Source organism: Cricetulus griseus (genome assembly GCF_003668045.3).
Source record: "Cricetulus griseus strain 17A/GY chromosome 1 unlocalized genomic scaffold, alternate assembly CriGri-PICRH-1.0 chr1_0, whole genome shotgun sequence".
Classification (NCBI taxonomy): Eukaryota; Metazoa; Chordata; class Mammalia; order Rodentia; family Cricetidae; genus Cricetulus; species Cricetulus griseus.
The window spans coordinates 266,863,611-266,886,893 of record NW_023276806.1 but is presented as its reverse complement, the minus strand read 5'-3'; the positions used below and the strand labels follow the sequence as shown (position 1 = coordinate 266,886,893).

The 23,283-nt window shown below is 44.6% G+C and overlaps 1 protein-coding gene across 4 annotated transcripts in view; it reads right to left on the bottom strand.

Moving 5' to 3' along the window:
- Nucleotides 1-399: 399 nt before the first annotated feature.
- The window catches only part of Bicc1 (BicC family RNA binding protein 1), a 214,785-nt gene continuing 191,901 nt past the window's right edge, over nt 400-23,283 (bottom strand). For 2 of the 4 annotated variants that reach the window (XM_027395114.2, XM_035451212.1), the window contains 8 exons: nt 22,463-22,619; nt 20,497-20,659; nt 18,097-18,136; nt 17,632-17,786; nt 11,798-11,954; nt 9,011-9,171; nt 7,694-7,793; nt 400-2,830 (listed from right to left, as the gene is read on the bottom strand). In XM_027395114.2, the coding sequence (XP_027250915.1) occupies nt 2,700-2,830; nt 7,694-7,793; nt 9,011-9,171; nt 11,798-11,954; nt 17,632-17,786; nt 18,097-18,136; nt 20,497-20,659; nt 22,463-22,619 (1,064 nt within the window). In that variant the 3' untranslated portion in view covers nt 400-2,699. Of the gene's footprint in view, nt 2,831-5,182; nt 5,262-7,693; nt 7,794-9,010; nt 9,172-11,797; nt 11,955-17,631; nt 17,787-18,096; nt 18,137-20,496; nt 20,660-22,462; nt 22,620-23,283 lie in introns of all 4 variants that reach the window. The other 2 variants (XM_027395116.2, XM_027395115.2) reach the window with 2 other exon arrangements.

Genomic DNA, 23,283 nt, shown 5'->3' with positions numbered 1-23,283 from the left:
TATTTGCGAATGAGTCTGAGAATGAACCTCGGGTCATGGCACCAGTGACAATCCATTGGCTAGTTTAACAGTCTCTGTAAGGGAACGAAGGTCAAACTCAGCCCTGCTGAGCTGATGGAAAGAGTTTGTCAAAGCAGTCATCACTTGAGTCTTTATTAACAAAAGAATGAGCAAGAACAAACCTAGTCTAATGGTACTCTTTCTGGAAAACTGATGGCTGGCAACAGAAAAAAATGACCGATCACTAATCTCGAAATCACAGGCTAAACTAAAATTCCTTGGCTTCCTGTTGACGGTGAGAGGAGAGGGGATGTGGAGAAATCTAAAAACAGGGACAGGTGTGGAGCTTATGGGGAAAGGCTTAAAAGACTAAAAAGACACATTCCATGTAGACAGCAATACAAAGGGGTTATATAAATTTATTTCTCATGTAAAGATTGGTTTAGAAAAGCGTTCCCACTCTCAATGTTAAACCCATCTGTCATGGTTTTTAAAAAAGTGATAAAATGACAAAAATTCCCCACAAAATACAATCTGTGTCTCCTCCATATTTACAGATTCCCAGTTGCAAGTGAGGCCTGGTTGGTTAAAAGTTACCATTACTTCGAAGAACCCAAATATTTTGTGGATGGCAGAACACCGGCAAGTTTATATGTTCTTCGCTGCATCAAGAGAAAGGGAGAAAAACCTTCCAGTGTTTTTAATTATTTTTTTAGCCTCCCTATTTAAACAAGTTGAAGTGGACAGTTTCCCTTTGGTATAAAATCAATACACTATGTATACAGCCTAAACCAGCTTAATACTGAATGTTTCTTCCCTCTTCTTCCATGATCAAATGCATGACAGAGTCCACACTGAGCTCCAATGATTAGGTTTTTGTTTGTTTTGTTTTTGTTTTTTAAATTAAAGAACTAACAAAAGTTAGAGCTGAGTAATCTGTCAAGATGGTGAACTGGATGTGTGACAAGTCTTAGGCGGACATCTGAGCCCACGATGCAGGATGGCCACACCATACTTACACAGGGAGTGATTCATTGCTGTGTCCTTAAAGTGGTTAAGGCTGAGAATAGTGTCAGGTAGATACTACTGCTGTGGCGAGATTGCTGTCATGCTTCCAGACTGCCAAAGTTTTCCAAGTGAAAATTTCCCTCTGCGTAAAGATTGCTTCAATTCTTTAGCGATCAGAATAAGCCTTGGAATAACTTTAGGCATGCATGTGTGTGCACACTCCTCCACAAAGAGCAGGGGGAAGTGGCTTACGTCACACAGAAATCCTTAACATACTAAAAACAAACACATCACTAAAGGTACCTGATGACACAGTCTATGTACGTTCTCCAAAAAAAAAAAAAAAAAGTATACACTTGGTAAGAATATTGCTCTGAAGATAGAAAGGCACTAGAGTGGTTTTCTTCATTGGACTGAAAACCTTCGTATGTTTACAGAGACAGGAAATAATGTCGCCTGGCCACTTGGACTTTCACAGTATAAGATTGTAATGATAAATCTGGCCACTTAGAAAACCTTTTACTCCGCCTTCAGAATTCAGCTCTGGGATGAGTTGTCACCCTGGAGCCTTTCTCTGTTCCCAACTGATCCAAGTTGACTTCAAGTGGACTCAAAGGCACTTTGAAGAAAGTCCCAAGACCCATAGCGGGTGGAGCTACCAGGTAGGGAGGGGCCTCTTCATGATGGCAGCAGGGCTGTCTCGTCAAATGGTTACTTGTCTTTTTAAATAAAGTGACAACCTAAGGCTCCAGTTATGAGTGCAGCTCATTCTCTACCATAAATCTCTAGAAAATATCCATTTCATCAGTTATCTACTGTATGCTTATAATATCTAAAAATAGAAGTTTGATATAAATAAATGTCCTTTAGTGGCAGTATACTAAAAGACCAGCCCCTTGGCCTTTTGATAACCATTAAGATCATCTTAGCAATACAGACAGCAGCTAACTAGAGCAACTGCAAAGAGTTAGTATTGCCAAGTCCATTTGGTCTGTCTTTTGTACTTGGCCAGTGAACTGCAGTCATGGCCAAAGGTTCCTAAGACGCTGACACAAATGAACAGAATTTGGTCCAGAGCCAAGTGGCACGCATATCCCAAGGGCACAGAGAATTCTGCAACTTATTAATATCCAGTACCATTTCAAATAAACACTTGATGGAGCCAGAAACATGAGTACCAATACCAGAAACATGAAGGTGAGAGGCAGATTCCACAGGACGAGCAACTAGACCATGTAAAGTGCTGGAAGACCTCAGTCATTATTTTAAAGCAGAAAATTATACTTTGATTATTTTTGTTTCAAAGCCCCAAACACCAAGACAGTTCAAGCAAACAAAATAACTTCTAAGTTTTCTGGCATTCCAGATGTCAAATTCTCCTTCATTTTAGGTTTAAAAAAAAATCAGTGCATATGTAATATAGGTAAATAGGAAGAAACAAAGCCCTACCCTCATTTTGCAAATTCTATCCAACTGCCAGTTTCAAAAAGCGTTTCCCCTTTGGTGCTTTTCCGGCAACATGAGAACATGAGGCACATCTCCTGTCTTCCTCTTTTGACATGAAGTACCGGTGCGCTTTGGTCCCGATACCAGATACCCAGAGTGCCAGGACGGGCAGGTGCAGTGAAGACTGTCCACAAATCGTGTCCATCTCTGCAGATAGCAGGTGATTGTGTGTCCAGAAGGTACCGCTACCAACGGCCACTGACACTGGCAATATCTGAGTGATACTGGCGGGGCAGCCTCCCACTGGCTCCGCCTTCTAGGAAGGAGGTGCATGCAGTTGATGGTTCAAACAGTTTTCTTCGGTTTTTACTTAGCTCTAGGAAGAGAGAGAGAGAGAGAAGGAGCTGATTGTTAGTGCATCAGTGGAGAAGCACTCTGTATAAGGAGAATACATCAGAACTAGAAAATGGTGACAGTGGGATTGGTGGGGAAAGCCAGGAGGGTAACAGGAGGTAGACTCTCAGTTAATAGTGGGCATTTCTAAACATTCCATAGCCTACTGTGTGAGGGGCACTTACTGCTCACCTAGATAACCAGGGGCAAATGGTGCTTATTATTATGGTTTGTACAATACCCAGGGGCAGTGTCACTCTCAGAATTCCCTAGCCATATTAGACAGGTTTGCTAGGCCAGGGCACAATAGATGCTAGCATGAGAAAATATATTACCAGTGGCAGAGAGGGTTACAACAGCTGGGAACACAGCTTAGTGATCTAATGGGGGTGGGGCTCTAAGTTCATTTCTCAGCAAAACACACACACAGGCATGCATGTGCACACACATGCATCCACTCTTCCCCCATGACAAATAGAAAACATTAAGGTAGGCAAACCAGACATGGAGAGAGACTCAATGCCTGACGGCTGGACAGGAGAGAATTAAGCCACCTCCCTACGATTGCACTAGTACACCAAGCCTGTGCTTCTTGAGTGGCAACCACATGGAAGAACTTTGCACAAAACATCAACTTAGTAAAGATCTTATCCACTTAGAAAATTAATACTTAAAAACAATACTGAAATCTAAATTGTCAGGGAAAATAATAAAACATCCTAGTTTAATTTCAAAGAATCCTGAGTACCTAGAAAAAAATATATCTAGTGATTTTTTTTTTTAACATGGTGGTACAGAACCAAACAGAAAGACAAACAGCTAGCTAATTGTTGTAGATGATGAGTGAGTGACCCGGCATCCACCCTGTTTAATGGACCCTGGCATCACCACAAAACTCTACAGGAAGACAGGCAAGGAGAAACATGAGGCAGGAAGTTAGGATTTCTCAGAAGCATCAAATGTAAATCTCTCCAATTTGCTTAACTTTCAATAATCAGAAGGGCATAAAACTGACTTGCTTGAGACTATCTGTGTTCAGGAGCCTCAGGTAGGATATTTAACACCTTATACTTGTACAGAACTCAGTTTAATACCACCCCTCCCCCACTATGGCCGCCGCCTTTGGAATTCTGCAGACACACTTAAGCCACTGGAGCGCTGGCAAGTCTCAGGATGAGAAAATAATTTATGCTCTCACAAGCCAAGTGAGTAAGGACCACCAGACAGTCAGCTGTCCTCATGTCTGCTGAGTACTAGAAGGTAAGTGAGCCAGCACATCCTTGAACAGTTCACGTCAACACACAGACACACACACATTTCAGAATGCAAACGGCTGCTGTGTAAGGTCAAGGCAACCTTGGAAATAGACCTCTCTTTTGTTAACACACTGTTCTCAGAGACAAGATAACACTGTTGCATTAGAGGTGATGACAGGTACCTTAGGATTACTTCATTTTGCTCAAGTGTTCCCTAAGGGGCAGATAACATGAGCATTCTCCATTTTTTTGATAAGAAAACTGATTTTTAAGAAGTTGATGTCACTTGCACACTGATGAAGTGCATCCTTGAGCCCCCACACCTGCCTGATAGAAAGGTCCACTGGACACTGGGTTTTTGTGACCACAGATTAAACAAGGCTCTGTGGTAATGAGAGTGCCACCAGAGACATCATCACTTCAGGTATGACCAGCAACAGAGCACGGTTTGTACCAAAGTGTACCAAATCCGCTTATGAATTGTAAGGATAGTGTGAAATCTCTCAACAAGGCACATGCTGGCACACATGGCCCGGTTGCTGCCTCAGTCACTATAGAACCTGACACTCCTTCTAAAAAGCTGAACACCTGTGTCTTATTTTAAAAACCCACAAACACAGAACTTCAAATTTCAGATCAAGATGGAACTGAATGTACTTTAAAGGCAAACTTATGGAGGACCATCTTTGGTCTCCACAGGAGTTTGTTCCCATATTACAGAGAAGGAAAGGTGAGGAATGGGGCACTCTTCCCCGCACAGGAGCCTGTGCAGTGAGCCGGTGAAAATTAATGATGCCAGTGAAGCAGTGATTACTTTTAAAAGGTTGCATCAGCTAGTCACCTGAAAGAACACAGTGATCGTGAGGGGAATCAGGTCACCCACAACGGGCACAGTTTTTAAAAGATTGAACACACGAGGCTCTGAAAGATCAGAAACAAAACTGCCCGAAAGCAGTTGTCAAGGCAAGTCCTACTGAAGACGTTTAAGGGTCTTTCTTAAGATTAAAAAGCAAACTCCTGCCTCTAGTTGTCTCTTCTGTCTCAGAAAACCTAAGGGGATAGTTTCGGAAAATACCAACCTTTTGCTTTGAAATTCCAAGGCTCACACAATCCTGGCAGCGCTCAGGGTCTTGTTGCGGATCTGAACAGAGTCACAAACTAAAAGAATAGGTCGGGAGATGTTAGATCTACCTGCAGCTGTGGCAGGAGGCTTGTCAACAGGATGCTAGCTAACATGCCTCACTGAGTCTATCCAGCTAGCTAACCAGTTACTAAACTAGTCTCAGCAATCTCCTGACTTAAAAAAAAATTCAAATTCATTCTCAGACACATCTCTACATCTCAGATTTATTCCTTACAATATTAAAATGCAGGCTTTCTGCCCCAAAATAAAAACCTCATACCAAAAACAAAACAAAACAAAAACAATTCCAACGATAAACTTAACAATCTGCACAATTTTGCAAAGGAGACATCATCTAACCAGAAGACAAGCGTGAGTCTTGGCTGCATCTCTCATGGGTAGAATGCTTGGGAGTCTTGAACAGAAGTCTTTGTTATCAAGTAGGCTGACTTTGGGAGAAGCAGCTTTCGATGAAGCATTTCTTAAGGACAACATTACTTGCAAAGAAAATGACTTACTGGGTCCCAACAGATGCATTCAGCATAGAAAGACAAACCTTCCTCCATGTAGTCAAAGACCCCATGCTGTACAGAGCAGTCCCATTTAAAGGCATGAGAACCTGCGAGCCTGTCAGGAGAGCTGTGTCGCCAAAACACATACTGACCTCTGAAGAACCAGGCCAAAGACGATGATTGGAAAAACAAAGAGGATTTGACACTCCTTCATCTGACTTCCATTCTCCCAAACCTACACTGAGTTATTGCTATATTCCATAGGGAAGCTTCCTAACAGTTTGCCTACAAGCTGTGAAAATGTGTGGGAGCCATCCCCTGTGGCTGAATGCTTCACAGGACTTGGGACCAGTTCACAAAATAAAAACTTGGTTTTCATTACACTGCTACCAGTATTTCATGAAGGCTAGTGACAGGCTATAGAGTGTCGGGGTAGGTATTTCTCTGTACAGAAGTGCTGCTAGCACTGTTTTAGGAAGCATGTGACTTAGTCAGATACCAAGTGGCACTTCAATGTCACTTGAAAAATCAGTGAAATAATGTAGATAGGCACTAGGGTGAACAAAGTCAATGAAACGATCTTATTACCAAAGACAGCAAAAAGAACAAACAAGGGTTTGAAACGACCTGCTAAGAGCATCCATCAAGCCTGGTGATGTAATTCACGGAAGGATAGGTCTCAGAAATGGAAGGTGACCCACACAATCACCACCACAGTCTACATGCACGACAAGGCAAAACCGAGAGAGAGAGATCTGGAAACTCGCCCCAATCATCAATGACTTGGCCCAACAGAACACAAGCCTCCTATCTGAATCCATTGTTCCCCACACATGTACTGGGATGAGCTCAGGGCTCGTCAGGAATTAATCCACCCTAACACCATTAATACAGGCTGGTGGAGGCCCCTGGGTAGAGTCCTGAAGCATGTACAGACGCTGTCATGGAGGAGTCTAATGCTGCACCCCAAACCACCCATGCTGACACCTACCCTGGTTGAAGGTACCTGGGCACATATCTACTTTAGACAAATATTTCTCCTGAAGATGTAGGTCAGGTAGGGCAGTCTGCTGCTAAATGAAATAGGCAAACACTGAGTTTTTGAATTGTATTTTCAACTACGATTAGTGAATGCTGTCTGGAAAGGGTATTCCCCAGCTGGATGCGACTCTTTGCCTCACACAGGCCAGCCTGCAACGTCACAGACCCCAGCACAGAATGCTTGGCTTCTGCCTTTGGTGTCACTGTCTTTCCACGAGGCAGGAACACATAAATTTGACATTCAAGAACACTTCTGGAGAGACTGCTGTGTCATGTCCTCTTTCTCTGGACACTGCTGAGGTGCAGTGACATGCGTGCGCCACCCTGATTCATCTCCTGCATGGCACCCAGTGGGGACTTGAAGAGCACTCAATAAAGGAATATGCAAGAGACAGCCAAGAAGGCAGACTAAGGATATAGATACTATTTTTCTTCCATCTGTGACTCAAATTCTACTAAAACATCAGAAAAATCAAAAGGCATTAAGTCTGATAAACCCCACCAAGAAACACCATGAATGCACTTTGCCTCTCCCTGTGATGACTCTGGTGTTCAAGGACATACACAACGGAACATGCCTTTCCACCAAGAGTAATTATTCACAAACCTAGCAACTTGTTTATCACAACTGCTCACCCATTCCCATGTTCTGCATGGGGCAATTTTGTCTACATCTTTCTGAGGAAGCCTAGTATGAGGAGCAATATGGCCAAGGCAGGCTTTGGGGCAGGGCCTTGATTAGGTGGTAGGGTGTTCTCAGCATTGGTCAAGGGTTGTCAGGAGAATCCCCCTGCATCACAATCCAGCACAGTATCAGTGAAGTGAGTAGCTGGTGGGCAGGACCAGCCCCACATGCCGAGACCCCTGGCAGAGGGTTTTTCAGATTTTAAAATATGAGTTCAACAGATATTCACCTGAAATTGCCAGCAGCATTTTCCTCCTGGCACCAAAGGTCGTAATTCCCAGCTCCTTCAGATCCTGGTCTGTGAGGGTGAGGAACGTCTGAAGATCAATCTATGGAAAACAGAAACAAGCTGTAGCTGGTCAATTCAGTGTGTGTCTTTACCACTATGGACTCGACTCGTTACTGTATCGATTTGCTAACTCTATCTACTCCCTAAAACCAATGGTGGTGGCACCAACCCTAGGGCCAGAAATTAGGAAATAGGTGGTGGGGGCTGCAGAGATGGCTCAGCAGCCAAGAGCACTGGTTGTTCTTCCAAAGGACCCTGGTTCAATTCCCAGCTCCCACATGGAGGCTCACGAGTGTCCTTAACTCCAGTCCTAGGATATCTGATGTCCAATTTTGTCCTGAATGGGCCCTGCACACACATGGTATACGACACACATTCAGACATTCACAAGTAGTAAACAAAAAATCTCAAGGAAAAGGAAAGGAAAGGGGGAGAGGAGAAGGTAAGGGGAAAGGAAAGAGTAAAACTGTTAGCAGGAGACAGACCAAGCCAGCAACTTAATGCCACAGAGATAAATTTAACTCTGAGCATCTTGGCAGCTATGACCAAAACACCACACATAATGTACCACATTTGTGAAGTGATAAAAAGGAGGCAACTCAAGAATGTTTGTTAGCTTTCGGTTCTAAGAAGAAATCAAAGTATACACGAGATGATAGCTTCCCTTGTGTTGTACATGACCATGCAACAGACTATCTTAAAAAAAAAAAAAAGGTACGGAAACGTCTGTATAACAGCACAGCTGTATCCTATGGTCTTGGCAACACAACTTGGAAGAAACAGCTCAGGGGCAGGGCTCTTATTTTGCAGGTAGCCTGTGGGACTTTCTTAGACAGGTAACAGCAGTGAAGTCGGATCCATGACTAACATTGGGCGCTTGTGACAAGCAATGGTGTGTGGCCGCTGTACACATCATATATGGCTGCCACTGTGAGCAATGAGGACCTGCAGGCTCAATGCTGACCTCAGGGGGAGCTATGACCCCAAGGTCCCCTTCCATCAACACCCCAGTGTGACTTCTCAGCTAATGTGAAGGATGTTTGGGGAGCTCTTCTACAGACACCACTCTGTATTTCCCTGCTTCTCCGTGCTATACTAAGTAAGGTGACATTTCCCTCTACGGCTAGGGCTAGAACAAGCTGAGACTCCACCAAATGCCCAGAGAAAGGACAATCACGGGTCAATGTGGCTTCCTTCTGGAGGTCAGCACATCCACAAGCCAAACAAAGATGCCCAGGAAGATGCGGGCTGGCCGACCTCTTGCTGCTGGAAGACGTCCGTGTATTTGCCCAGGCCCAGCTTGCTGAAAAGCTCTGGGAGGTCGGACCCTTTGAAGCAGCTGCTCAGGTTGCAGCCATTGCTCCCTGTCAGCGAGGAAATGCAGTCCATGTAGTTGCTGCTGCTCAGATAATGCTCTCCTGCAGGGCAAAGGAAAGACAGTCAAGGCCACGGAGAACGCAGTTTAATTAAAAGCCTTAATCACTGAGTATTTCAGACTCTATTGTTAGGCTGAACAGAGCACCAGCTGAGGAAGCACGGTAATCCTTCACCCACGGATCGGCTTTTCACCAAGGAAATGCTGTTTATTGCTGTCAGGAAGCTCCTGCCATTCTGAGGCGACAGTTGGGAGGCAGAAAGTCAGTACCGGTGCCTCCACAGCTAATAATCATCCATTGTGTTTTCCCAGAGCATTGGCTCTTTACAGCTAATTTGATGGGAACTGAATGAAGAGCTGGCAAGGAACTCTGGGACATCGTAAAGGTACAGGAAGTTATAACAGGCCCAGGTTCTCCTTGGAAGGCAGGTGGCCCTCCCCTCTCCCGACCTGTGGCTACTTCATGTTGTAGGGGATTTATGCAGGACTACAGCACACACATACCATAGCCTTGAAGAACACATTAGGGCATCGAGTCCATCAAATTGGGTGCTTCTGAAACCAGTAACATTCACACCAATGAGGCTGAGGTTCCCGGGTCTAATTTATGACAGAGCCAATGTATTTCTTGGGAAGGATGCTGACAGCAATACAGAAGTCTCTCTTGGCTCTGCAAGTGACTTGAGAGGCAAACCTACCTATGTTCTGGTTCTCAGACCAACTGACATCCCAGGCTAGAGGAAGGGCCATTAATACCAGGCCATATACATGACCAGGACTCCCCCTGTCACCCCCACTCCCTGAGCACACTCCTTTGGAGGATCTAGCAGAAGGATGTGCTGCCATGCTGCCTCTTGCCTGTGTGGGGATCCCTCTCACAGGGAGGATGTGGCCCTAAGAGGGATTTCTAGAGAGTGGAAGAAAGAAATGAGGCTCCTCCAGGCCAGGCAGCTCCATGCAGGTCACTCCAGGGCTCTGCAGCCCTCAGAGTCCTCTTTGCAAGGGTTTCTGGCCCCTCTGATCACTTTCTCCTCCTTTCCCTTGCAAACTGAGACACTCTCTGCATATCTCAAAGTTGAGATAAGGTGAGTGGGAATTAAAATGTTGGACCAGTATGACATATATTGTAGATCTGGGCCAAGTAAAATGTATTAGTAAAAACTTAAACAGATACTTGAAAATAAAACCCCCTGTGGGAAATGCTTCTAATGGCCCTTAACTTCGTGTTGATGATTGACATGTTTCCATTAACTGTTGATAATTTCTATGCTTTCTGTTAAAGCCTGCCCCCACTCTTACAAACTCCCGGTAAAAGCCATAGTATTGGGATTCTTTAATCACCCCATTTCTTTTTTCACAAGCTCATCTTAGCCTAAGTTTTAGTTCAACTACTTAATACAATTGGGTTCAGTTAGCTGAAGGAAAGAAGAAATGACTCCAAAGCCAACTGGGCTATAGGCCAGATACTTACATCCCAAGACAGCAGCCCCCTCTGGGGTGACTACAATTCGCATGTTGAGAGGATCAGACAGTAGCTGATGGGAGTTTCCAGCTACAGCCCATGGTTCATAGGGAGAAGAGTTGACCTCACTTTCTGATTTGGATTTGGATAATAGTATGACTGGTCTTCAAGTTGGAGACATGTGACAACACAGTCACCTTGACTGACCATAACCTTAGGCTACAAGTCCACTGTACTCACCCATGGTACCTTCAGATAGTTCTTGTTACATGTTTAGAATTCCAAATTTGGGAAGAACCCTGAATAAAAAGCATTATTAACGCACCCAATGGTCACTGCGCGATCTTTGGTCTGGCTACCCATGTCTACCACCTAGAAGACCTGACACCCTTCCAGATAACAACCCCCTGTTTAGCCTCGGCCATATTTTCTCAGGCAGAAGCCAATGACTTAAAGTGACTTCTCTGTTTATGTTAATCCGTTTTGCCTACACAAGACCTGCATGACAATGACAATACCAGTTGACAAGCCAATGTGGATGGGGGATGTTTCATAAGGCCCCTCCCCTAGACGAAGAGCTACAGGCAAATCAATGGCTACTGAGAGAGGTAGATAGGGTGCCTTGGGAGAAACTGGAGAGAGAGATAGAGAGATGGGTTAAAAAATGATGTAAATACAGTACTCATGTATGAAATTCTCAAATAAAAAAATTAAGCTAAAAATCCTGGTTTTTCACCTTTAACAGTTTTTCTTCAGTTGTCCAATATGCTTTGACAATACCTTACTCAGTCAATTTCACATGTGCCTATCTCTTCCATGTTATTTGGAGGGTGTGTGTGCATGTACATGTGTGTGATTCACTCCTCAAACGTCTACAGAACATGCACCGGCTAGGGGCCAGACACACAGAACTCAATAAGCACTCACTAGGCATTACTGACTTACAGAACTCAAATTCTACAAGGCAGGTCACCATAGAAAATGATGGCATTTCAGGATTCAAGTACTAGAGCATCCAGCATGTACAAAATGCAGCAAGAAGAGAGAAGTTCACAGGGAGGAACCAGGAAAGCTTGGGGAAGAGACTACACATGACTCATCCCAAGCACTTTATGTCTCAGGAGCAAGCTGCCTGTACCTCATCACCTCCCCCCAAGCAAGGACATCTAAGCAGACACCTGAAAGTGTGAACAGAAATAACGCTTACTTGATTTGTTCTGTTTGCGCTTGGGGCTGCCAATTGGCGCCCCGAATTCACTGTGACCCATGGGTCCTATTCCATTTCGGTCTCTCCAGTTGTCTGATTCGCTTCCACTTGCTAGATGCTCACGACTGCTGGACCTTGAGAGGGACAACGAGGAGCCCTGTAAAGAGTCCAAGCCAGAGAAGGAAGAGTTCAACATGGTGGACTTCTCAGAGTGGGAGGAGAAATGATACCAGGCAATGACACCACTGCAATGTCCTTCTGTCACCAACTGGGGTACACACCCATTCTCTGGAATGTACCAAGGATGAGCACTGACAGACAGTGAGGTCCTCACCAAGAAGACCTGATTCTGCAGGTGCCTACAGAGCTCTAGAAGTCACCAGTGCAAAGAATTCTTCCTATAAAGTTTCACAATGTCATGGTTGAGTTCATCCTGTCTTAGGAAGCAGAAAACAACACACACACACACACACACACACACACACACACACACACACACACACACACACACACACACACACACACACCCTAGTACAGAAATGATTCCCTGCCTTAGCTCATACAAAAAGGACACGGGAGTGGCGGAGGTGCAGGGAAAGCCAATGTGCTTACAAAGATGTCTGGTCCTATCCTAACACCCGGAGGGTGTTTTGTGGGGAGACAAACGGGACCGCCATTTCCCTGGCACTATTCTCCCCCAAACAAGGACATGATCTCTCCAGCCAATTACAGATACCTCAACAATATGCTCTTTGAAGTTCTCCAAATTTAAATTAAGATTAATTTATAACAACTTAAAGCCTGCCTGAGTTTGCATTGATTCTTTTTTATGTATGTGTCCATGGTACGATGGCACCCTGGCTGCACTAGAGTATCAGTAGATGGTTGTGAGCCACCATGTGGTTGCTGGGAATTGAACTCAGGAAGAGCAGCCAGAGCTCTTAACCACTATGCCATCTCTCCAGCCCCCTCATTTGCAGATTTATTTTCACCAGTAATTCCAAGAAAATTCTTCCCACACTTAACTTTGGCTCATGCAGCTCATTCAAGGCGAGGACAGCATCCCTTAAATACTTCCAAATTACAGCAGGACACCGTAGCTCTGAGGTTTTCTACTTCCTCCCCGTGTCCTCTGTGACCTCCTCCTCCTCTCCCATCCTAAATGGCAGGCTATCCATAGGCCTGGTCTTTGTTACCTACTGCACCCCCTTTTTTTTCTGTACTTTGTCGGTGAATGTGTTCAATCCTCTGAAATCCTTAGTGTGCAATCCACTCTGGCAGTGTCTAACTCTGGATAGAGAGCCTTGTGAAACTTCAAGATCATAAAGCTGCAGGTCTGAAGCCTATTCTATTCAGTCCCTGAGCACTTTCCTCACTGAATGGTCCCTCCCACCAGCCACTCTGAACTCCCCCTCCACCCACTTGGACACTCTCAGTGCTAGTCTTACCTCCTCCCTCTGTAATCCAGCACATAAAACAAGGCTGGTATTTTTAAGTGCCAATCAAAGCAATCTGTGCCTCACATACAGTCTTGAACTTCTCCTGTGCAGAGGCAGGGGTGCCTCCAAATTCCCCCTGACTCCCTGTAGTCTACCATGTACCGAAGGGTACCAGGATCAGCCTTGCTGGAACCTTCATCTCCAATGTCTCCTGCCCCGAGACCGCTCCAGTGAGTTCTGATGTTAGGATGATCAAGCCATTTATTCCTTGGACTCAATGTTCTTCCCCAAGATGCTCCTGAGAGGAGTAGCCCTATCTTGTCACCTACATTTCCCGGCATGCCTCGCATCCATCCCTAAGGTCAAAGCAACTCTGCTGGGCATGGACTAGGAATTTTATTACTCACTGCCTTCTTGATATGTTGTCTTCCTCCCACCAGAAGGCAGGCCTGTCCCCAAAGTAGCACTACTGTGCACAATTTGGTGCACAGGACTGTCTCTCTCAGGAGTGCAGTTATTTTCCTGCATCAGTGGGATGCCCTTGCTCACTTAGGGCAGTGCATATAGGGAAATTATGGCTTCTGACATAACAACCAACCAACCAACCAAAAATAAATAAGTAAATAAAGCTAGATTTTCCAGTGACAATATCTTTCATGTCTTAAACCAACCCAGAGTAGCAAGGACCAAGAACATGTTGAATTCTGGCAAGAGTCACAGCGCTGATGAGTAGCTGCCTGGCTTACATGTCTTACAACTTGACATCTGCCTCTTTCTGAATGTCTTTAACCATTCGCCCAGCAGACTGAACTGGCAGACTTCTAAAGATGGCAATTCCTGCTACCCCACTGACAGGTCTAAAATATCCACTGGGCAAGCAGTTCTCCTCCACAGTCAAGTTTTTGAGTTGAAAAACTACCAGACCTCTTCCTTGCTTAGTGTTGGGGAAGTTGAAAACCACTGGTGGTTCCCAACTCATGCTTTTATTTGCTTTGGAGAACATGTGACACCCCCCATCCCCATCCCCCAGCACTTTTAAGAGATAGACAATAGAAAGAAAATGGAAAAACCCCAAAAGCCTTAACAGCTCAGTTCAAAGAGACCTTCTGTTTATGTTTAGGCAAAAAAAAAAAAAAAAAAAGGTGGAAAGTGCCTGCCTCTTATCTAAATAACTTCTCCAGAGAACAGGATAATTATTTAGTTGTTAAGAAAAATACAAACTTGAAAAATTGCTCAGCTCCAAATCTCAATAATGCAGAGTACAGAGCTCAAAGTACCTAATTCTCTGGCCAAGCAAGCCGCCTGGAGCAGGAAGTTGAGGTACCTGGCACACTGGCTGTGTAGTTCTCAGCTACTAGGATGTCAGCAGTCAGGGACGTCACTGCTCACACAGCTCAGTCCGCCTTCCCTTTGCTTTTCTTTGTATGAACAGTAAAGATGAGGAAGGTGAGAACGCTCAGGTCACCCTCCAATTTAAACATGGCAGTGCTATAAGCAGACACCTGAACACAATCTACCCATCTATCAATCATCCACCTATCTATCTATATCTATTTAGCCACCTGTCTATGTCCCCATCCCTTGCTCTCTCATTCTCTCAATAGGAATTGTCCTCTATTGTTTCTTGGAGCCTTCCCCACATTCTTCTTCATGGAAGCCAGCCTTAATCCCTACCCACCTTCCTGTTTTAGTCCTTCTAACTGGTGGCAGAGAAAGCAAGAGACTTGCCTGCCCAGGGTGCCCCTGCCACAGAAAAATCATTAATGCTATCTATGGACCCTTTCCCTCCACAGAGAAAGACCTGGCCCAAGGCAAGCACAGAGCAAGACTCCTAAAAAAAAAAAAAAAAAAAAAAAAAAACAAAAAAACCAGAACCTACCCTTCCCAGGATTCAGAGAGGCAGATGACATGGAGCTTCCCTAGGCTCTAGTTTCGCTGTTACTGCTCCCACCTTTCAGCATGAGTGAGCTGACAGACATCAGTCAGGTAAGTGGAGCAAGCTAGCCCAAGCCAGTCAAAGCAGCAAAGACTTAGGGTAGGCTGAAACGTGAGCCTGTAGGTTTAAGATATCTTTATTCAGATAAATACCAGCCAAACGCAAGCTAGAGCGTGCCCAGGGCAGCCAAGCAGCAAGGCCAGAAAGAAGGGGAAGGAGAAGGAGCTTCCATGTGCTCACAGTTCCTTAAGAGCCCATGCCTTGTCATCCTGACCTCACCTTGACCACGCCTTGACGTGGCTTACTGTCCCCTACAACAGAGGCCCTGTACATTTCTACTCACAGAAAGGTTTCTGTCTGGCCCTGGGTAAAAGCATGAGTGGAGAGCATTTCAAGGCCCCATGTTTGTTTTAGCCCAAGACACCCTTAGCATTTCAGCACCAAATGCCCCTACAGCAGTGCTTCCTTGGCACACTGGCACCAGTCATAGCTCATATTCAAAACACATATCCCAGCTCTTCCTTGTTTTGTACCCCTACCAAACGAGATCTCACAGAGCTTAACAAGAAGGTTCTTCTACATGATGAAAACCATGCATATGCATATCTGTGTGTGTCCACGCCATGTGGCTCCACATCAATTGCATGCCATCTCTCCCTCTGCACTCTCTGAGTGAAATCATTAAGGAGATGTTCCAGAACATTCTGTAAAATGAACTCAACTCTTTTCTCTCACATTTACTGGCCCATATCATGATGAAGACACACCCATTCTGGAGCATCTTTTCCCACTAGAAGTTTATGGGGATCGTATAAATTTATACATGAAAATGCACCATGTAATCCACAAAGACTTACTCAAACCCAATTTAAGATAATTATCACTGAGACCTTATGTATCCACTTTGAAAGCATTACTTTGGATACGGAAAGCATAAGCAGCTTGAATGTACAGCTACTTCCTCCAACGAGGAAGCCAACCTCATCCTTCAGAAGCCTCGGTTTTTACTATGGATAAAGTTCTCAATGCAGAACTAATAGTAGTGTCCTACTATTACTGGGTACCCAACAATACAACCCAAAGGAGGAAGCAAGCTAATGAGAACAAAGGCTCACTAAATCGATCCATACAACTGGGTGGGGTTTTTCAGCTCCTGCAAGCTCGGCACCTGACCTGTGTATTATGCACCATTCCCAACTTGCTATAATGTCAGCCTCCAAGCGGGGAACTGAAGGACATTTCTAAAGCTAAATGTTTCGTTTCAGAAACTACAGAATAGCCGTCAACAATTCTACACTTTACTCTGCCAAAAGCCTAAGGCAGGAGAGGTGGACCACTGACTGCAGGGTGTAAGGCCAAGCCTCAGCATTAGCTTAATTCCTTTGCTAACAAAAGACAACAGCTACTTCCTCTCAGAGCTCCAGCGGCCTGAGGGGAAGTGGACACCCACAGCCTGAAAACTCTGCATAATAGTCCCCACCTACAGGCAGCTGAAGGTTAATCTTAAATATAGCCTGCCAGGTGGCTACTGTAACCCTGACAATGGAACCCACGGGAGACTATTCAATAGTGTTTTCTTCTTGGCTTGCTCAGGAGAGATAAAGGCAATTTTTAAAAAGTATTTGCTTTTTGCCTTGCATCCATCAACAACCTATTACAAAGAAAAAAAAATAGGTGGAGGAAAGGAACTCCATCTACAAATGCTACCATTAGACTAACAATTCTGAAGCCCACAGCTAACACTTTTGCAGCCTGCAGGGATGATGGAGATGGATGGTGCTCGGCTTAGTCATTCGAGGAGTCCGCCCAGAGTCTGAAGTCTGCCAGCATGTCTGTGTGCAAGCTGGCCAGACCCCCAGTCCCTAAGGCCAAAGTCTGACATTCTCAGATGGACAGGGTTGGTCTGTTTGGAGTCATGAAAAGCCTGGCCCTCAGGAGAATGGAGTTCTGGACCCTTCCTCCACATGCAGAGAACACCAGATTCCACCCTCATGGTGGAGCTGTGCCGCCAACATCTGGTAAACATACGGATGTTGGAACTGTTGCTCGAGATGCTTCCTGCTGTGTTCCTGGCACATGTCAACATGCCAAAGTTAACTCAGATTCAAAAATCTGTTTTTGTTGAATATTTGCCTTCTTCTCCTACGGTGGCTTGCTAGTGATACACTCTGACAAAGGGACTCTTTGTAAGATTTTCATCACACACTGCAGCTGCCCTTTGCTTGGTCTTGGCTCTCTATCATGTAGGATACCCTTCTTCCAACAAAAACTCACTCCCAAATAGAAATTTCCATCATATGCATAGATTAATAACTTTGAGGGGGAGAAAAAAAGCCTCATATGTAAGACTCGTCCATTTTACACAAGCTCACAATGACAGAAAGGGAGCCAAGCCACTCTATCCCTATGACCGTGAAGAGCCAGGGACAGGAAGGATGGACAGGAGGAGAAATATGCACCTCGTAGGCGGTCGTCATCGTGGGCTTATAGGACACATGGTTGGCTCTTCTCAGCTCCTTGATGGTTTCGGCAGGCATGGACTTGGAGAACCCCAGGCCACTCCAGGTATTTGTAGGCGTTCTGACCTCAGTTACCACTGGCTTCTTTAACATTGCTTTGGAAAGCAGAATATAAAAGAGACGCTTGGTGTGTTTAATGCAATTCTTAAATAAAACTACCAAAGGTGCGCAGTGTTTCTTCAATATATGAAAACGTTATAACTCAGTGTTATTTCTTAATGCGAAATGCCTAAGAATAAAACATTTTATCCAATAAAAAGTAAATGAGGAAAAGCTGCGGGACTCCTTAATTATGCTCTTGTATTTCACAAAATACATTTTATCCCGGCAGAATCTGTGTATCCTGAACTCAAACACTTTGGGTTTCTTTTGATTTCAAATCACCCCGACTGCTTGAAAACTTACCTTTGGTGGCTAGTAGTTTCTTCTGTTCATAGTCAAATGCCTGAAAAGGAAATACAGAAAAACACGGCTCTGTTACCAGTCCTTAAAGCATCCTGCCAACACTTGTGAATCTACTTGAGACATCGGCTAAGCTCTGCATCATGGTACCACAAATACACAGTGCAAGTGTGCTTAATTTAAACACTCCTTCAGAACACACTGGAATAATCTACTACTCTTGTCAAACATGAAGTCAGCGGCAAGGATTAGGATTTTCCCTGCAAAATTAAATTCTCATTTATGAAGAGTGTCTTCTGCATCAGGACTGCTATGCTAACATAACATGAGGAGCCTAATAGTTGCAGAAGCACTGAAAGAAGATGTCACATGATGCCCTTAGGCATCTGTTGTCTCTCCTTTGAGCTCAGAATCCTTCTTCACAAGGTAAACAAGATGGAAACAGATAACATCGAGACAACTTAAGTTACCAACCACGCTGCTAAAGCCTTCGCTTTCCAAGATGGATAAATACAACGATCTAGCTTTGGACACTCACAATCCAATAGGATGGAACCGAGATACCCTGGTACTGCATAGACAGCAGAACCACACATCTGTGCTATGGACACTGAACGATTCACTATGCAGAAACCAAGAGAGAAGCCTCTCTGAAAAGAGCTATGCCTGCATGGCACATCCTGGAAGCTAACCTGTTCATACCTCCCCAATCTAGAGAATAGATAAGACTTGATTCAAAGACCTACCACGAAGACCAAGAACTACTGGCAACAGTTCCTGGGAAAAGAGCCAAAGAAGACTGTACTGGCATATATAAGGTTCCAGGGAATTACAGCCTGGAACAGAACACTGGAGAGGGGGCAAAGATCTGGGAATAACCTTGAAGCAAGTGATAAACAGAGGCAGCCTAGCATAGGCAGAAGCTCTAAGAATATAGTGGTACCTCATAGAGCCTGGTTTTTAGATGACACTGTTTTTTCTGGCATTTGGGAACAGCTTCAAATTGCATTGGAAGTTAAAAATCAACTTTAACTTCCAGGGGCAGGAGTGAGAAAACCTGAGGGACCACTGGTTAAAGCCAGTGCTGTGTTCTGTGAAGAACACAGCGTGTCAGATCTCTCCTGGATCCTAAACAACCAATAGTCTATGGAGGACTGAGGAAGAGAAATTAGTGAAAGAGAGCTAGAGAGGCCACGGCCCTAGGGTGGTGAAGAGATGGGCACTGTCTTCAGCCTTAGAAGGAGACAGGTCTTCAGTGTGTCTCATGCCAAAGCTCCCTAGCAACTCTCTCATAGATTTCCTGATGATTTTTGGAGCCAGCTTTCCACTAATGGCATAAACACACCTAGTTAAAAAGTCACCAGCGAGAACACTGTCATCCAACATACAAGAAAGAACCATGGAACTCATTCACAGGAACCCAAAGCTGGTGGGAAAAGTATGGCAACCACAAGGAGATGTACAAACCCCCAGGGAGCCTGGTGTTTTGTTTTAGTACTGATACATTACTGAAAGCTATGAATTCTGTCCATTTCAAGACTCATGCAAATGTTCAAATGCAAATGATCTAAAAAAAAAAAAAGCCAGGAGGATTGAATTATATTCCACACTGGAATACAAACAGTGTCACTTAGTCCCATGAATTAATGTAACACAGGAGTTCTTTTTGGTTTTTTTGTTTTGTTTTGATTTGTAGGGTTTTGTCATGTTTTTCGAGGTGGCAGGGATGAAGAGAGACAGAATGCATTACAAGGTGGATGCTCTTTTCCAGTAATGCTGGTGCAGAAAGTAAAATGTTTATGTGTGCATCACCCCTAAAAGCACTAAGTCCTTGTCTCTCAGACGCATCCACGTGAAGATAAGATACTGGATATCATGCTTAGTAAGCTGCTCTCAATCATGCTATGAAAATGGGGATTTGCCAGGGCTGGCTGAGGAAGCTGCCTGAAGCCATCATCAACATCCAAACAGGCATGGTTGTCCCCATTCTGCATCGTCCTCCACAGAACTCAAATCCCACACAGCTCTTTTCAGAGCCATTTTGAAACAGCACCGAGTTTACAATCTCTATTTCCAAGACAGAAGAAAACAAGATCTACTTATTACCCAAGAGAAAGACCATCTCTTACGTGTCTCTAAATCTTGAGGTAACCGATAAGCATCATTTGCTGAAGATACGGCAACACAGACCTCCATCTTTACTACTAACGAATCACTTGTCCTTAATCTAAAATCCTGCGCTTTGTTCATAATGTTCATAGCAACACCAATCCACACTCCTGCATGTCTAGTTGAGTTCCGCACTGACCAGGTTGCAGGAGGACAGGCTAACACTCCCTGCTTCCTCCTTGCCCGGCCCAGTTCTCTGTCCTTGGATGACTGCTGTTGCAACACCTGCATTACCTGCATGTGGACATACGGCGGCTGCGAAGCCAGGCGGGCCCTTTCTGAGTTCTGCTGGGCAGCTGCCCTCTCAGCTGCACGCTCACTCCCTGGAGCCTTCTTGTCAGCAAGAGGACTTTCCGTGGCACTCAGTTCAGGGTCTGAGAGCAATCTGTCAGTGCTGCTGCGAAAGAGAGTTGGGAATTGACCACTCCACCTCACATACTGACGCACTGTACCTTTCCTGTGTGCATGTTCACTGTGTGTGCTTTTGCCATGCCCTGCTTACATCTCATTCAGTCCCCAGGGCAATGCCATGACACAGCAACACTGAGACAAAAGTAACGCTGTCATCCACTGGAGACATGAGGAAGGACCGTGTCCTAGGTCACTGCTCTAGGGTGACTCTGGGTCTCAAACTAGAGGGGAAAAGTGTTTTGCGATATACAGGTACCCGCATTATAGGAAGGACACATGGTATTCTGCTTGTGGTATGCAGGGAACAGATGCACAGAAAAGATTTTTTGATGTTGGTACATCAACCCAACACCAGGGATTCATGCAAAATTCTAGCAAAGCCTGCGTAAGCCTGAAGGTAGTCAGGGCAGATAGCACACGCGTGCGACACTGGTTAAGAAAGAAAGTAGCGGATAAGTAAGAAATCGTCTCCAAAGCTTGTTTAGCGAATGGGCATGACGTCACATGATGTATAAAATGGACAGTATACCTAAGCAAGAACCCATGATGCATCAGGATGTACCGCAGGCCAAAAAAAAAAAAAAAAAAAAAAAAAAACACAGTGTTTTGCTCAATTACAACCAGTCACCTATTCAGCTTCCATGTCAGAAGACAAGACATGAGCAACAAGCTTTGCCTGACAATGCTGACAGAGGCTTCTTGAGGACCTGTAAACTGGAAATGAAGGTGCCTTTCAAAGGCCAGGAGAGCAGCAACTGAGTGGGTAGAGTAGGTGAAAGGGAAGGGGTCCAGGATCCAATCACTAGGACTGGAAGCCACAGTGTGACAGGATGACTCCAACTTTAAAGAGGGTCTTAAGAGGTGGATACAAGGTAAACCACACTGGTGGGAGAAAGTGGCAAGGAGACAGATGGAAGCCAGGTCCTCACCCAGGTGGGAGAAACAGAAAAGTTTCAAAAGGTGCTGAAGACTTGTACTTTAAAGGATTCAACAGAAGGCAGGAAGCAGAGCACTTGAACACACACCCGAGAGTAGCCATTGGGGGAGTTAGCACCCACAAAGGACAAACAGGCAAAGCAGAATGAGGTGGAATGAGTCTAGGGTTTATGACATAAAATGGCTTTAGTAAGAAATAGACTAAGTAAGGAGATACATATGCTAATCTTTCCATAAAGATACTCCGTAAAGACAGCCAAGGGACTAAGAAGATGGAAGAGGAGATCAATTATTTAGGCAGGTGGGAGACCCTTTCCCCTGAAAGAGGACAAATAATAATAATAATAATAATAATAATAATAATAATAATAAAAGTCAGTTTAAGGATAGAACAATGATAGCCACTGTGTAAGGAGGAGTTCCAGCTTGAAAAAAAACTATATATCTAAAAGTTTGCAGTGCCCTACATTGGAGAGAAGGGAGCTACAACTTAGGAATCCCCCTCAAGTGACCAGCTTAGGTGAGTACACTGCTGGAAACTGTCTTATGCAAAAGTCAGAGCCTAGAAATTGCCCCTACTCCTTGCTGAATAGCAAGGAGAATGTCTCTGAGTTTCAGAGATAGAGGACTGTTTGAAGGGCACAGCTAGAAACCCTATAACTAAGGGGGGGGATGATAAAGATGGGTGAGGGTGAAAATAGAGGTTATTCATTGAGTTTTTAAAATGTAATTATGAGAGGGCATGGAAAAGCCCACCATGAGATCTAACCTGACTTGAGTTAGAGTCTTAGCCACTGAACTCAGAATAAATTCTCCTACCATCATCTCTTCCCAGCAAAATGAGCATACATACTGTAGGTGTGAGTTCTTCGTGCCTTGTAGTAGCTCCACTGTCTGTCTCTTGGCACAGGAGACCTTGGAGGGACCCAGCATCTGCTTCAAGTCACCAGCATTCCCAGAATGTGATGGACTTCGAGGCATGCCCACCTCAACAAAGGCATCATTGCAGCCTGCAGGGACAAGGACAAGAGAAAAATCAAAACGTCGCCTTTTATCTGCCATGGAGAAAAGCAAAAAACCTGTCTCCACGGAAAGCCAACTCCAGAGTGTTGACAGTGGTCTCAGCTGCGAAGGGGGCACACCTCAGCACAGACTGTCTCCAGAACTCAATCTAAAGGGAAGACCCTGGTGTTTCCTGAAGACTGTTTGGAATAAGGAGACATATATGTATATTTACATATAAACATTAGTGTGACCCCAATGTTTCTCATCTTCCTGTTCCTTTCCCATGTTTCCCTTTCCAAGTCCTGGGGTTTACACAGGGCTTTGGGCACTGTAGACAGTAAGTCCACCACTGAGCTATATCCTCAACTTCAAATTTAGTCATTTTTTTTTCTTCCCAGTGCTGGGGACTGAGCCCAGGGAACTTCCTTGCACATGCTAGGCATGTACTCTTCCAATGAACTACACCCCCAACTCAGTTTTCTCAGGATTGTTAGGGGGTGAACAGTATGCAAACATTTACTGAATTGATGTTTCCCCATTACATGATAATGGAAAGAACAGTGGTATTTCTGTGGAAAGTGCCTCTTGGCCCATCTTCTACCATGTTCTTTGCCATTTCATGCAAGACATTGACTCTGCATAGTTGAGGAAGGCACTGGTGAATGAAAC